At 36.1% G+C, this 13,420-nt stretch overlaps 1 protein-coding gene across 3 annotated transcripts in view; it reads right to left on the bottom strand.

The window, feature by feature from the left end:
- The window catches only part of NAA15 (N-alpha-acetyltransferase 15, NatA auxiliary subunit), a 90,968-nt gene that overhangs the window by 21,215 nt on the left and 56,333 nt on the right, over positions 1 to 13,420 (bottom strand). For all 3 annotated transcript variants that reach the window (XM_019025433.4, XM_019025434.4, XM_055384722.2), the window contains 4 exons: positions 11,492 to 11,661; positions 9,141 to 9,293; positions 8,470 to 8,598; positions 7,161 to 7,374 (listed from right to left, as the gene is read on the bottom strand). In XM_019025433.4, coding sequence (XP_018880978.1) covers positions 7,161 to 7,374; positions 8,470 to 8,598; positions 9,141 to 9,293; positions 11,492 to 11,661 — 666 coding nt within the window. The remainder of the gene's footprint in view (positions 1 to 7,160; positions 7,375 to 8,469; positions 8,599 to 9,140; positions 9,294 to 11,491; positions 11,662 to 13,420) is intronic.

Here is a 13,420-nt window from a genome sequence, read left to right as displayed (position 1 = left end):
GGCCTAGCAGCATGCCAAAACAGACAGACAACACTCAAATATTTGTTAACACAATAAATGAATAACTCTATAGTAAATTAAAAATTTAATACTGAAAATTAACAATATCCCTAGAAGTATAAACTAATGACTGTCTCAAAAGACTGGAAATCACTGACAAATATGCTATAATATAGTGAAATATTTATATTGTTTTGATTTCAAGGAACAAATTTGAAAGCTAAAGGCTCATCCAGTATTTATTTGGATAACATCTGTTAATATAGAGAAATGAAAAAAGTCATTCCAAAATACACTACCACTGTGGTGATTTCAAAATATGCCCACAAGTTCTTCCTTTAAAAAGGCAGGACCCCACCCCCCACCCCCGCCACCTCAAACGTGGGCTATATGTAGTGACTCATGTGTAAGGAGTAACATGTACTATACACCAAGGTATGTAACATTAATATTAGGACATAAATGGACTATAGGTTCCTCCTTGCTTTCTCTTGGATCGTTCAGAGGAAACCAGCTCCTGTCTTATGAGGAAACTCAATCTTATGGAAAGACCAATGTATGGCCAAGAACTGATGCCTCTGGCCATGAGAGTAAGCCATCATGGAAGGAGATCCTCCAAGCCAAGCCGATCCTTCAGATGCTCCAGCTGGCAACTTTTTAAATTTTAAAACATAAATAGAGACAGGGTCTCACTATGTTGACGAGGCTGGTCTCGAACTCCTAGACTCAAGCAACCACCCACCTCAGCCTCCCAAAGCATTAGGACTACAGGCATGAACCACCGTGCCCAGCCAACATCTTGACTTCAGCTGCCTGAGAGACCCAGAGTCTTCAGAAACATACAGCTAAGTGACTTCTGAATTCTTGACACATAGTAACAGTCAGATAATAAACGGTTGCTATTTAAAGCTCCTATGTTTTTGAGTAATTTGTTTTGCAGCAATAGATAAACAACACAGATTTTGGTACCTGGACATGAGATACTGCTGTAACAAAAACCTAAAATGTGGGAGTAACTTTGGAGCCAGGGAGTTGCAAAAGGTGGACAGACTTTGAGTAGGGCTTTAGTGGAAGTTTGAAGAGCCTTGAACTATTCATAGAAGTCTAGACTTTGAGGAGGCTGCAGGTGAAGTGAAGGATATGTTACAGCCACAGAGTAGCAGAAAGTTTAGCAACAGTGTTATAAAATGTGTCAAATGAACTCAGTGAGCTAACTAACTAACTGAAGGGATTTTCAGGCAAAGTGCCCAGGAAAAATGTAAGAGGACAAAGAAACTAAAGAAAAGAGACAGGGGCTTGATGGTTTTGAAAACTCTCAGTCTCTCCAGAAATGGCTTGCTGGGCAAAGATCAAAAAATATGTCAAGAGGGAAGGCAAAGGGGCTTGGCATTACAAACTTTTGTTACTCAGAATATGGTGGTGCCTCACTATTTAGTCTGAAGAAAGGCTCTCTAAAAAATTTAAGAGTATGACTCACAGATTCTCAAACAATAAAACTTCTCTAAGAACTTAAGGGTGTTCTCCCCTCCATAGAAGCTCAAGTATACGTGGATTCCAATAAGACTCACAAAAGATTCATGATGTTTATTCTATGGGCAGAAATAGTAAATCTGGAAGGAAAAGAACGACAGCACAAAATGAAAAGAGGTCTTTAGACTCTCAATATTTTACTGGTCAGAATACTGAAAAACTACTCAGTTGCAAACAACTGTTAACTTCCAAAAGAAAAAAAGGGTAATTCAGAAAGTGGAACCAGGAACTCAGAGGGCAGGGCCAAGAGCCACAGAAAATTATTCCAGTCTTGGGTCCTCATCAAAGAACTATTAAGCCATGCCCCACTGGACTTGAGGATGGACGTGGTAACTCCTGTGTGTCTCCTAATAATGTCTACAGTGGTCATCCTATCTATGCCTGTCTCATTTTATATTGGGTGTGTAGTTGATAAATAACTTGTAATTTTAGGTAACAGGATTTCATATTAAAAGAACTATAATTGAAAAGCCACACTTAAGGTTAAAAATAAAAATAAAAAACTATACTCAAGGAGCTGCTTCAGCACCTGTACCTGATTTACATGACAAGATTCTGAACTTTAAGCTAATGTTACAATGGGATAGACTTCTGAAGGCCTTGAAATGGCTAACTATATTTTGCATATAAGAATAATGTAAGCTGGGCGTGGTGGCTCATGCCTGTAATCCCAGCACTTTGGGAGGCCAAGGCAAGAGGATCACTTCAGCTCAGGACTTTGAGAACAGCCTGGGCTACATAGCAAGACCCCACCTCTACAAAGAATTTTTAAATTAGTTGGGCATGGTGGCATGTGCCTGCAGTCCTACCTACATGGCAGGCTGAGGTTGGGGGACTGGCTGAGCCCAGGAGTTTGAGGCTGCAATGAGCTATGACTGAGTCTCTGCACTCCAGCCTGGAAGACAGAGTGAGACCCTGTCTCAAAAATTAAAAAAAAAACAAAAACCAAAAATGATAATGTAAATAATTTGTAACCAAAATGCAGACCACGGCAGTTAAAATTATGTCTACAAATTCTTCAATTCTCCTCCCCTCAAATATAGGTTGTGCTTGGTGACTCTTTTCTGACCAATTAGAATGTGAAGGAAGTAATGGTGTGATGTCAGGAGAACAGAACATTAAAAAGGTGTTGCAGCTTCTTCCTTTCTCTGTCATCATTAGCTACCATGTCTTCAGAAACTTTAGAAACTCTACGGAGAGACTAAGAACTAAGGTCTCATGCCAACAGCCAGGTTGAGTAAGCCATCTAGGAAATGGATCCCTTCAGTCCTAGCCAAGCCTTCCAATGATGGCAGGCCCATCCAAAATCTCAACTACAACTTCCTAAGAGACCCTGAGTCAGAGTCACTTAGACACTTCTGAATTCCTGACCCAAAAAAAGGGTTATTTTAAGCTGCTAAATTTAGGGATTAATTTATGATGCAGCAATAGATAACATAAAGCCAATGAAAACAAATGCATTATTTGTTTATCTTTCTCCTAGTGAAGAATCTCTTAATACTAAAAACAAAACGCAAAAAAAAAAAAAAAAAAAAAAATTCTAATAGAGACCAAAAAATTACATTCTGGAAACACAAAACTATAAATGGATGGTAACATAAGCACTGACCTTTTTAACAACTGGTAAAATAAATGCTACCACTTGTAGCCTTGCTACATGATAGATATAATGCATACCTATATTTTTTCTCTCTTTCTTTTTTTCTTTGAAACAGGGTCTCACTCTGTCGTCCAGGCTGGAGTGTAGTGGCAAACATGGTTCACTGCAGCTCTGACTTCCAGGGCTCAAATGATCCTTCCACTCCTGCCTCCTGAGCAGCTAGAACTACAGGTGCTCACCACCATGCCTGTTTTGTTTGTTTGGTTGGTTGGGTTTTTTTTTTGTATTTGTAGAGACAGAGTTTCACCATGTTGCCCAGGCTGGTCTCGGACTCCTGGACTCAAACGATCCACCTGCCTTGGCCTCCAAAGGTGCTGGGATTACAGGTGTGTGCCACTGCACCCAGCCCATACCCCATACATTGTATTTCATTTGATGTCCTCAACAACCTCATGAATTAGAGTATAATATTATTTTATATACGAGAAAACTGAGGTTTCAGAGGAAAATAACTCAGAGTCATGGTAAAAGGCAGAGCAAGGATGTAAATCTACTTCACTTGGACTCCAAAGTCTAGGCTTCTTCTATGCTATACTAAACTCCAGATGATTAAAAAGACAAATGTAGGCCGCATGTGGTGGCTCACACCTGTAATCCCAGCACTTTGGGAGGCCGAAGTGGGTGGATCACCTGAGGTCAGGAGATCGAGACCAGCCCGACCAACATGGAGAAACCCCGTCTCTACTAAAAATACAAAAATTAGCCAGAAGTGGTGGCAGGCGCCTGTAATCCCAGCTACTTGGGAGGCTGAGGCAGGACAATTGCTTGAAACCAGGAGGCAGAGGTTGCGGTGAGCCAAGATTGTACCATTGCACTCCAGCCTGGGTGAAAAGAGCGAAACTCCATCTCAAAAATAAATAAATAAATATTAAAATTTATCATGAAGCATTATTAGTACTATCTCTACAGAAAAAAAGGCAGCAAATACACTTTTGTTCCTACTAATCACCACTGTTTTAGCAACTCTAACCATACCAGAAGACATAAGGGAGAAAGGTATAAATATTGAAAGAAATAAAACTACTGCCATTTACAGATTAACATACTGGCCTACATAGAAAATTTTCAAAAATCAACTGAAAAATGATTCAACCTAGTATCAGAAACTTTCTGGAAGACAAGCTAATTCTACCGTGTATGCATAAGCAAAAATCTGCATGTAAAAACACGAAAATTCTAAAGACACAGTGTTAGATTGAGAAAAATGGATCATAACAACAGAAACCTATCTGTGTACTGATGTCAATACCATGTAGTTTTAATCATATCTTTAATATATGTTAGACCAAGAAACCATGCCTATGACCTACTACATTATTTTTTTCAGAATTTATCATGATAAAGGTAGCATTTGAAATCAGCGAGGAATACAAAAACCTACTCAATAAATATTACGGAGGAAATAGCAGTCTATTTTGGGGAGGAAGGGAGGTGGAAAGCCACCCTCCACCTTACAACGTATATAAAAATTAACTCCAAATGTTTAAAGAGCCAAATCTAAAAAATTGCAAAGCAGAAGTATTAGAAGAAAAACACAGAAGATATTCATAAATATATTTTAAATTTTTAAGTAGAAAAAGTCTTTCTAAGCAAGACCTAGAAGCCACAAAAAAAGACTAAATATTAAAAATTAAAACTTGTATATAATGAAAGATACTCATCTTAAAGGATAAAACCTAAGTGAAAAAAAGAAAACATATAATCCACTCCATTAAAAATCTAGAAATTGGTCAAACATAGTGGCTTATGCCTGTAATCCCAACAATTTGGGAGGCCAAGGCAGGAGAATCACTTGAGCCAAGGGGTTCAAGACAAGCCTGGGCAACACGGCAAGACCATGTCTCTACAAAAATAAATTAGCTGGGTGCAGTGGCACGCACCTGTAGTCCCAACTACTCAGGAGGCTGAGTTGAGAGGACTGCCTGAGCCTAGGAGCTCAAGGCTGCAGTGAGCTATGATCCCACTAGTGGACTCCAGACTGGGCAAAAGTATGAGATCCTGTCTCAAACAAAACAAAACAAACAAACAAACAAAATATATTAATTGTAAACTAGATATTTTGCCCAACATACAAAAATGTAAAAGAACAATAACCTTCAGAGCTGGCAATAATGTAAAATAAAAGAAAATCTCAATACCCATGTTGGTGGTAATAAAAACTGATGAACCCTTTATTCCAAATTCTCATATCCTTCAACCCACCGATTTCCACTTCTAATAATCCATGCTAAATAAATATGCACATAATTATGTACAAGGACATTTACTATAGTACTATAATGGTGAAAAAATTCACACAGATTCCTACAGTCACTAAAATGTTAACAGTGAAAATAATAATTATGATATGCAGACATGGAGCAATACTATTAAATGGGGTAAAAAGTCTAAGTTGCAGAACACTGAGTATGATATAAACCCAATTATGGACTAAAGAAAAACAAATCAAACAAGAAACCCTGCAAAGAACCATCCTGAAATGCATGTGTGTATGTACACATAGAACTCTGGAAACTAGTTGTGCATAAAGGGAATTGATCCTTTCACAGGGATAATTGCTGGAATGAAGAATGGGTGGGAGAAAAGTGAAAGGGGATCTTCATATTTGCTAAGTATACTTCTGTATTAATAGTCTCAGCTTTGAAAAGTTAATTGTGTATTATTTGTATAATTTGAAGAAGAGAAGGAGGGAGGCAGAAGAATAAAAAGAAAGAAAAACAAAAGAAGCCAGAGGGTCATAGCTCTCAACTTTAACAGTAAATTGTCCAGCAGATTCTTCTTACTGGTGTTTTCTTCTAAGTTGAAGCAACACCAACAGGTAGAAAGAGATTCAAGCGATATCTGTACAAAGGCTTCAGTATGTGACCTTAGAAATTTCTAAACTGTCCTTAGGCAACAGGAAGTAAAGCTTAACGACAAATTAGCAAAATAATTCAAAAGCTGTTTAGCAGGAAGAAGGATATAGAAAGTAGCCAATCATATCCTCAAAAAAGAAATAGGCTTAAAAGAAAAAAAAATCAAACACACTTTTTATGCCCCAATTCCTACAACATTTTTGCCATGAATAAGTCACAAAATTTGTATTTTTCTACGCATGAGATCACTCATTCTCAGGTTCTTCCCCAAAGAACTGTCTAAGAAAGACTTCTCCCTAGTCATTCCGACACCCTACTATAAAAACAGTACATTAAAAATGAGTCAAATGATAAGTCACTGTGCAATTTTCCTAGCTTTATCCCAAGCTGGTTTTTAATGTTCAAACAATATTCATTTTAAGTAGGTTAATTATAAATTACTATTAAAAAGAGGAATAGGCTGGGAATAGTGGCTCATGCCTGTAATCCCAGCACTTTAGGAGGCCAATCCCAGCACTCTGGGAGGCCGAGGTGGGCAGATCACTTGAGGTCAGGGGTTTGAGACCAGCCTGGACAACATGGTGAAACCCCGTCTCCACTAAAAACACAAAATTAGCCAGGCGTGGTGGTGGGCACCTGTAATCCCAGCTACTCAGAAGGCTGTGGCAGGAGAATCGCTTGAACCTGGGAGGTTGCAGTGATCCGAGATCATGCACTGCACTCCAGCATGGGAAACAGAGCGAGACTCCATCTCAAAAAAATAACTAGTAATACTAATAGCCAACACTAATGTAGAATTATAATACTAATTATACAATTAGCAATCTAGTACCTGTAAAATAGTTAGCAATTTATAATTTTGGGTAAACCAGATATTAAATGTAAAACTCATAACATGCAAACTTCTTAAATGCCAATGAATAACTGCAAATTAAATTCTTGTTTAACTTTGGAAGCATAAAAGTAAACATTTTTCTTTCGTTGTTTAGAGAACCTTGTATAATATCTTCCCTCGTGGTGCTCAAGACATGGAGCAATACTATTAAATGAAAAACATAATACACATAAATACACATAAACACATCAGAGCACAAGAAGAACTCTGAATATTATACCTGTATCAGCTTCGTGTTCTTTATTCTCATCTGTAAGGGGGTTGTCATGAAGCTTCAAATAGATCTCTATAGCAATTCTTGCTGCCTTGAAGTAAAATGGATGCTGTCGAAGTACATCTTCTAGTTTTAATAAGTCCACATATGATCTAAGGGTAATCTTCCTCATACAGTATGTATGAAAGTCAAACTGGTCATCAGTGATTTCTATAAAATGCTAACAAAATTATCTTTTTATTATTATACCGAAGTACAGCAATGGCTAAGAAAACTATAAAATCAAAGCATTGGAATACTTGTTACTTTGGCATGAAAAAAACTAGTAAAATTTTAAAAAAACAATTACAATTATTCAACAAGAATATTTTGCATTTCAAATAAGCAAATAGAGTTAGCCATTGTCTAGCACAGGATATGGCATACTGCAGGCACAGAATCATTTGTTGAAAAAGGAAGCTTTAAAAATGTTTATTCATTATCCCTTCCTTAATTATACTTAAAGCTATCGTGACAACATCAAACATAATTTATTTACATAGTAGTGCAAGTAGACTCACATGTTAAACATTGAGTTTTTATATTTAGAATCATTTGCAAAGGATTATAAGATGTATTTGATAATTTTTTTTTGAGGATACAAATCTGAATCCTATGCAATGTGATGCTGGTATGTGGAAAAGAAATCAATTAGCAAGTAAGTCAAGCAATCAGGAACTTGATGCATTTCAACTAAGCTTTGGTATTCTATACTTGACAATATTGCAAATGTGAAATTAGTTATATAAACTATGTTTATCTGTGTAAAACACAAAAAAGAAAAACCAACCACTAGTCATGGAAATGAGTCAGACGTGAAGAGGATTAAGAAAACAATTTTATCAAACAGCATGAAATTAGATAAGCTACAGAAGAAATATTGTGAAAAGTCTTCCAACATTTATATCTTACCAAGGGTATATGGCATCATCAATAAATTCTACAATGAACAGGGTCCTAGGAGTACTTTAATCAGCTGTGTATGTACTACTAAAGCGGCAGCAGCAATTTGGAAGGTTCAAAAATCAATAAAAACATAGCCAAGACACAAAATTTCCATAAAGTTTTTTAAAAAAGAGTTCTTACCAAAAGACAATAGAGACCCTGGCTGAAAATGTAGTCTATATTTCCAGTATGAAAACTGAAAAAAGTGAATACTGATTTTAAAAAGCACCTACTATAAATTATAAAGAAATAGAAGAGAAAAAAACTATGAAATTTGTCCAAAACCATCGACAGAATAAAACAAGAAAACTTTTATGTAGAAGGTACTTACTCTCTCAATCTCATGACATTTCTTAAGTGCTTCACCAAATTTATTCATTGCTTTATAAGCCTGGGCACATTCTGTTTGGAACCACATGCACTGCATTTCATTCAAATTCTCTACCGCTGATGTTCCTTCCTATACAGAAATCAAATATTTTCAAGATCATTTTTTATCATAGACATCATTCTACCACAGAATTTTAAAAAACAAAGATGTTAAGCTGATTGGGACTCTTTCAAAAAATTTTTTAAAACATTCTTAAAGAATAGTTAACATGGGAAAACAACTGATATTCTCTAACTACTAAAAATAATTTGTAGTTTCACAGGTGATTAAACAAAAGGTCTACATAATTGAGGGTAGGGATTAATACAAGAAAAAGAACACCACCACATAGCAGGTATTCAATAAATATTAGTTCCCTTGACCCCTAAAAAATTTATCTGAACGTACATCAATATAAACCAGTTTAAAAGTCCATTGTACAACCCTCTAAATGGAAAATCCTTTATACCAATGTTGACTCCAGTATCTTCTGATACAGTGATTTAATTAAAATCTTGGCTATTATGGTGTCAAAAATATTAAAGACAAACTTTGAAAAATAAGCATGTTATACAAGTATGAACTGGCTCATGTCTTCTTTATTCATAATTAAGAACACTAGCTGTACAAACCCTTGTAAACTTTGAGCACATTTCTTCAGCTTCTTTAATCAGGTTGGCTTTTAGCATGTATTTTGCACATTTGGAGTTGATAAATCTGTCTGCTGTGTCCAAGGCCTGGGCCTCATCCATCCACCTTGCAGCTTCTTTAATATTTCCAGCATGCTTATAAGGTACAAAAGCAAAATAAACCAGTTAGCATGCTAAGTTTACTGTGCAGGTAATTCATTATCTGTTGATAAATAATTTAAAAACAAATGAAAGTAAAGGCATTCTTGTGACTCTTAGATGCTAATCAATATAAAGAAATGCATTCTTCCATAATATAAGTTCTGATTCCTTTTTCCAGCCTTCTAGAATGTAAGCTGTCTGACAGTAAAGACTTATTTTAATAGTTTTGTCTACTGTTAATATCGCCATTGCCTAAAACTGCCTGGCACATAGTAAAAATACTCAAAAATAATTGTTAAAGAATAAATAAGGCCGGGCGCTGTAGCTCATGCCTGTAATCCCAGTACTTTGGGAGGCTGAGCCGGGTGGATCACTGAGATCAGGAATTCGAGTCAAACTTGGCCAACATGGTGAAACCCCATCTCTACTAAAAATACAAAGTAAACCAAGGGTGGTGGCACATGCCTGTAATCCCAGCTACTTGGAAGGCTGAGGCAGGAGAATCACTCTAACCCAGGAGGTGCAGGTTGCAGTGAGCTGAGATCATGCCACTGCACTCTAGCCTGGGTGACAGTAAGACTCCATGTCAATAAAAAATAAATAAATAATAACAAAAATCTTTTTTTTTTTTTTGAGATGGGAGTCTCACTCTGTCACCCAGACTAGAGTACAGTGGCACAATCTTGGCTCACTGCAACCTCCGCCTCCCGGGTTCAAGCAATTCTCCTGCCTCAGCCTCCCGAGTAGCTGGGCCTGCCACCACACTTGGCTAATTTTTGTATTTTTAGTAGAGATGGGGTTTCACCATATTGGCCAAGCTGGTCTTGAACTCCTGACCTTGTGATCCGCCCACTTTGGCCTCCAAAAGTGCTGGGATTACAGACACAAGCCACAGCTCCCGGCCAATACTAGAAGTCAAAACATAATTAAATGTGAAAGTCATAAAAGGCATAGCCAAATCTCTACGCTAAAGGAACCATGGAAACATTACTGATTAGGACCATTAGTAGACATTCCCCAATGTTCCTCATTCTAAGTTACCTAACTAGTCCATCTGGCAAAGCTTCAAAACTAATGAGCCATAATCTAGTTTTAAAAAGTGCTTCTTGGCACATGTATACCTATGTAACAAACCTGCATGTTGTGCACATGTACCCTAGAACTTAAAGTATAATTTTTTTAAAAAATCTAAAAATAAAAAAAATTAATAAAAAAAAATAAATAAATAATCAAAAGTGCTTCTTTAGCCGGGTGCAGGGGCTCATGCCTATAATCTCAGCACTTTGGGAGGCCAAAACAGGTGGATCACTTTAGGCCAGGAGTTCAAGACCAGCCTAGCCAACATGGCGAAACTCCATCTCTACAAATAATACAAAAATTAGCTGGGTATGGTGGTGCATGCCTATAATCCCAGCTACCACTCTGGAGGCTGAGGCATGAGAATTGCTTCAACCCGGGAGGCAGACATTGCAGGGAGCTGAGATCGCGCCACTGCACCCCAGCCTGGGTGACGCAGTGAGACTCTTTCTCTCTCTCAAAAAAAAAAACAAAAAACAAAAAAACAAAAACAAACAAAAAAACTTCTTAAATATTACTTAATTTCATTATTTTCTTGCTAAACAAATTACTGGTTTATTATCAGTCCCTCAAGAGCTTTCATTACTAAATTTTATTTGCAATATGTCAGAGAAAAGCCAACTTTATTTTAAGATGATACTAAAATAGATGACTAAAAATTCTCAAGCAAGGCCCAGGAGTTGAGAAGTCAAAAGAGATAACCTGTAGAATTCATAATAGAATCTTCACAGTTTCATCTCATTAACATTGCCAGATACTGATATGTTATCATACTCAAATTTTAATAGAAATACACATTTCGCAGCAAATAAAATTTCTTTTGGATTACCTATATACTCTTACTCTCCAAACCCAAGAGAATTACCAGATACGTGTGAATACATATACATTAATGTATGTACGTATGTGTGTGTATACGGATATAGATAAATGACCAAATTAGCATGACCACAAGTCTCAAAGTAATTGGACTGAGAAATGTACTATACTTGTTACTTCATGTTTTTTGAGTTATCAAATGTCACTTTTCCTATATTTAGAATCTATAAAATACAGAGAAAAAGTTCATGACAAGTCTCATTACCTTATAAGAAAATAGAAAAAAAGATTTTTACCTTATAGATTTTAGCTTTCACGAGAAAGAGTTCTATTAATGTAGGTGTACTTTCAATAGCAGTATTTATGTACTCCAAAGCAATAGATGGCTGACCAATTTTGTCATAATGTTGTGCCAAGTAGTACTGGACCCAAAGTAATGTGGTTGGTGGTTCCTCCTTTCCATCATCTTAGGAGAAGAGGGAGAAGAAACCAAGATGAGGCATTACATATATTAAGAGCACCCCCCAAAATGGTCCCTATGTTTATTAACAAGGGAGGTACTATGAAAGGAGTATATTTATGTATCTAGCTATAAAACTCCTCCTAAGTTTATAAGATCTTTGGAAAGGTCCATATTTTCTTTTCTGCATCCTTATAACCCCTAGCACAATCCCTTTCATATAATAACTTTATGAAACAAACATGGGAGATAAATAAGGTCTAACTACCTAGAAAGAAAACTGAAACAGGTAGGGGGGAGACAAGCTGTACTAGAACTATGAGAGCATACTGATCAGGATGTTATTTATAAAGGGGGAAGAAATTAAAAATGTTCTCTATTCATGGGAGGTTAAAAAAAAAAAAAAAGCCCTGGCTGCTTAATTGAGTTTCTAGCTAATGCACCAAACTGTTATAAATATACTTGTAATGTGGTTATTTTGAATTTGGTGATTATATTCTTAATATATTTTAATATGCTGAATATGCAAAGATGCATAATTTAAGTCAAATAAAAACTATACCCCAAAAATGAAATGACAAGTAAAAAAATTTATATATTTAGTTCATGATTTAATTTTAATATACTGACAAGAAAATGTGTAAGTTAAATATACAACCCACACATTAAAAAATTCTTTTTTAATACAAATTTCTAAAATCTGAGAACTGATACATGCTTTCAAAGAAAGCAACAGATTGCTTTTTTAAAAATTTTTCCTAGTAAAAGCAGGATGGCTCAGTGGACAAATAATAGGAGTGGAACTCACCAACTCCCCATCTGATAGATCTGCAACAAAAGTGCTGCATATTCTTGGGCATGTCATTGAACCTCTTCCACATTTGTAAAATATGTAGGAAAATGCTGATAATCAAAGGAACATTATGATGATTAACCAATGAAATCATGGGAAAAAGTACTATTAAATTAATCTGAGACCTAGAAACAATGACCAACCCAATAGCAATATGCACCCAGGGTCCCATACCGGGCTTTCCCACTACAGGAACCAGAACTCCTAGGAAAAACAATTGATTCCAGATCTGCAGTGGCAGCAATAAACTGGAATATCTTGTCTTATTAACACCCAAGAAGTTATCAACTACTACTATGGTATGTAAAGAATGGGACCATTTGAGATTTTTAATGTGGTTATTTTGAATTTGGTGATTATATTCTTAATATATTTTAATATCATGCTGAATATGCAACATCAAATATGCTTAAATCCACGAATTCATAATACTTTTTAAAAACGTATTTGCTGTCTTTGAAGGATGCTATTGAACCAACAATTCATTATTTTGAAAACTGGTAAAGAAATTTTAAAAAGGAGGAAGTGGGGAGAAAAAATCCATTTATCATTCTTTTCCTATGCAAACTGAAACACTGTGTAAACAGGTAATAGAGGACAAAAATTTTCTCTTTTAAAATAATAAAGAATAATAGAGTATCACCAGTTGGTAATTCTTAACAGTTGCTAACATATAAAACAAACACGTATGCCTACTAATAGAAGAATATGCCACCACCTGTAAGAATCTCACTCACTCCTCTGTTTAAAAAACAAAAGCAAAACCATCAAAACAATATTGAATCTCATCAAATCTCTAGTTGGACCTGTCCATTAGAAGATTCTGTCATGACAGAAGTGTCCTGTATTTTCCCTTTCCAACATGGTAGGCATTAGCTATATATAGCTATTGAGCAGCACTTAAAATGTGGC

The sequence above is a fragment of the Gorilla gorilla genome, chromosome 3 (assembly GCF_029281585.2).
Source record: "Gorilla gorilla gorilla isolate KB3781 chromosome 3, NHGRI_mGorGor1-v2.1_pri, whole genome shotgun sequence".
Classification (NCBI taxonomy): domain Eukaryota; kingdom Metazoa; phylum Chordata; class Mammalia; order Primates; family Hominidae; genus Gorilla; species Gorilla gorilla.
This window is presented reverse-complemented; position numbering and strand designations above follow the sequence as displayed.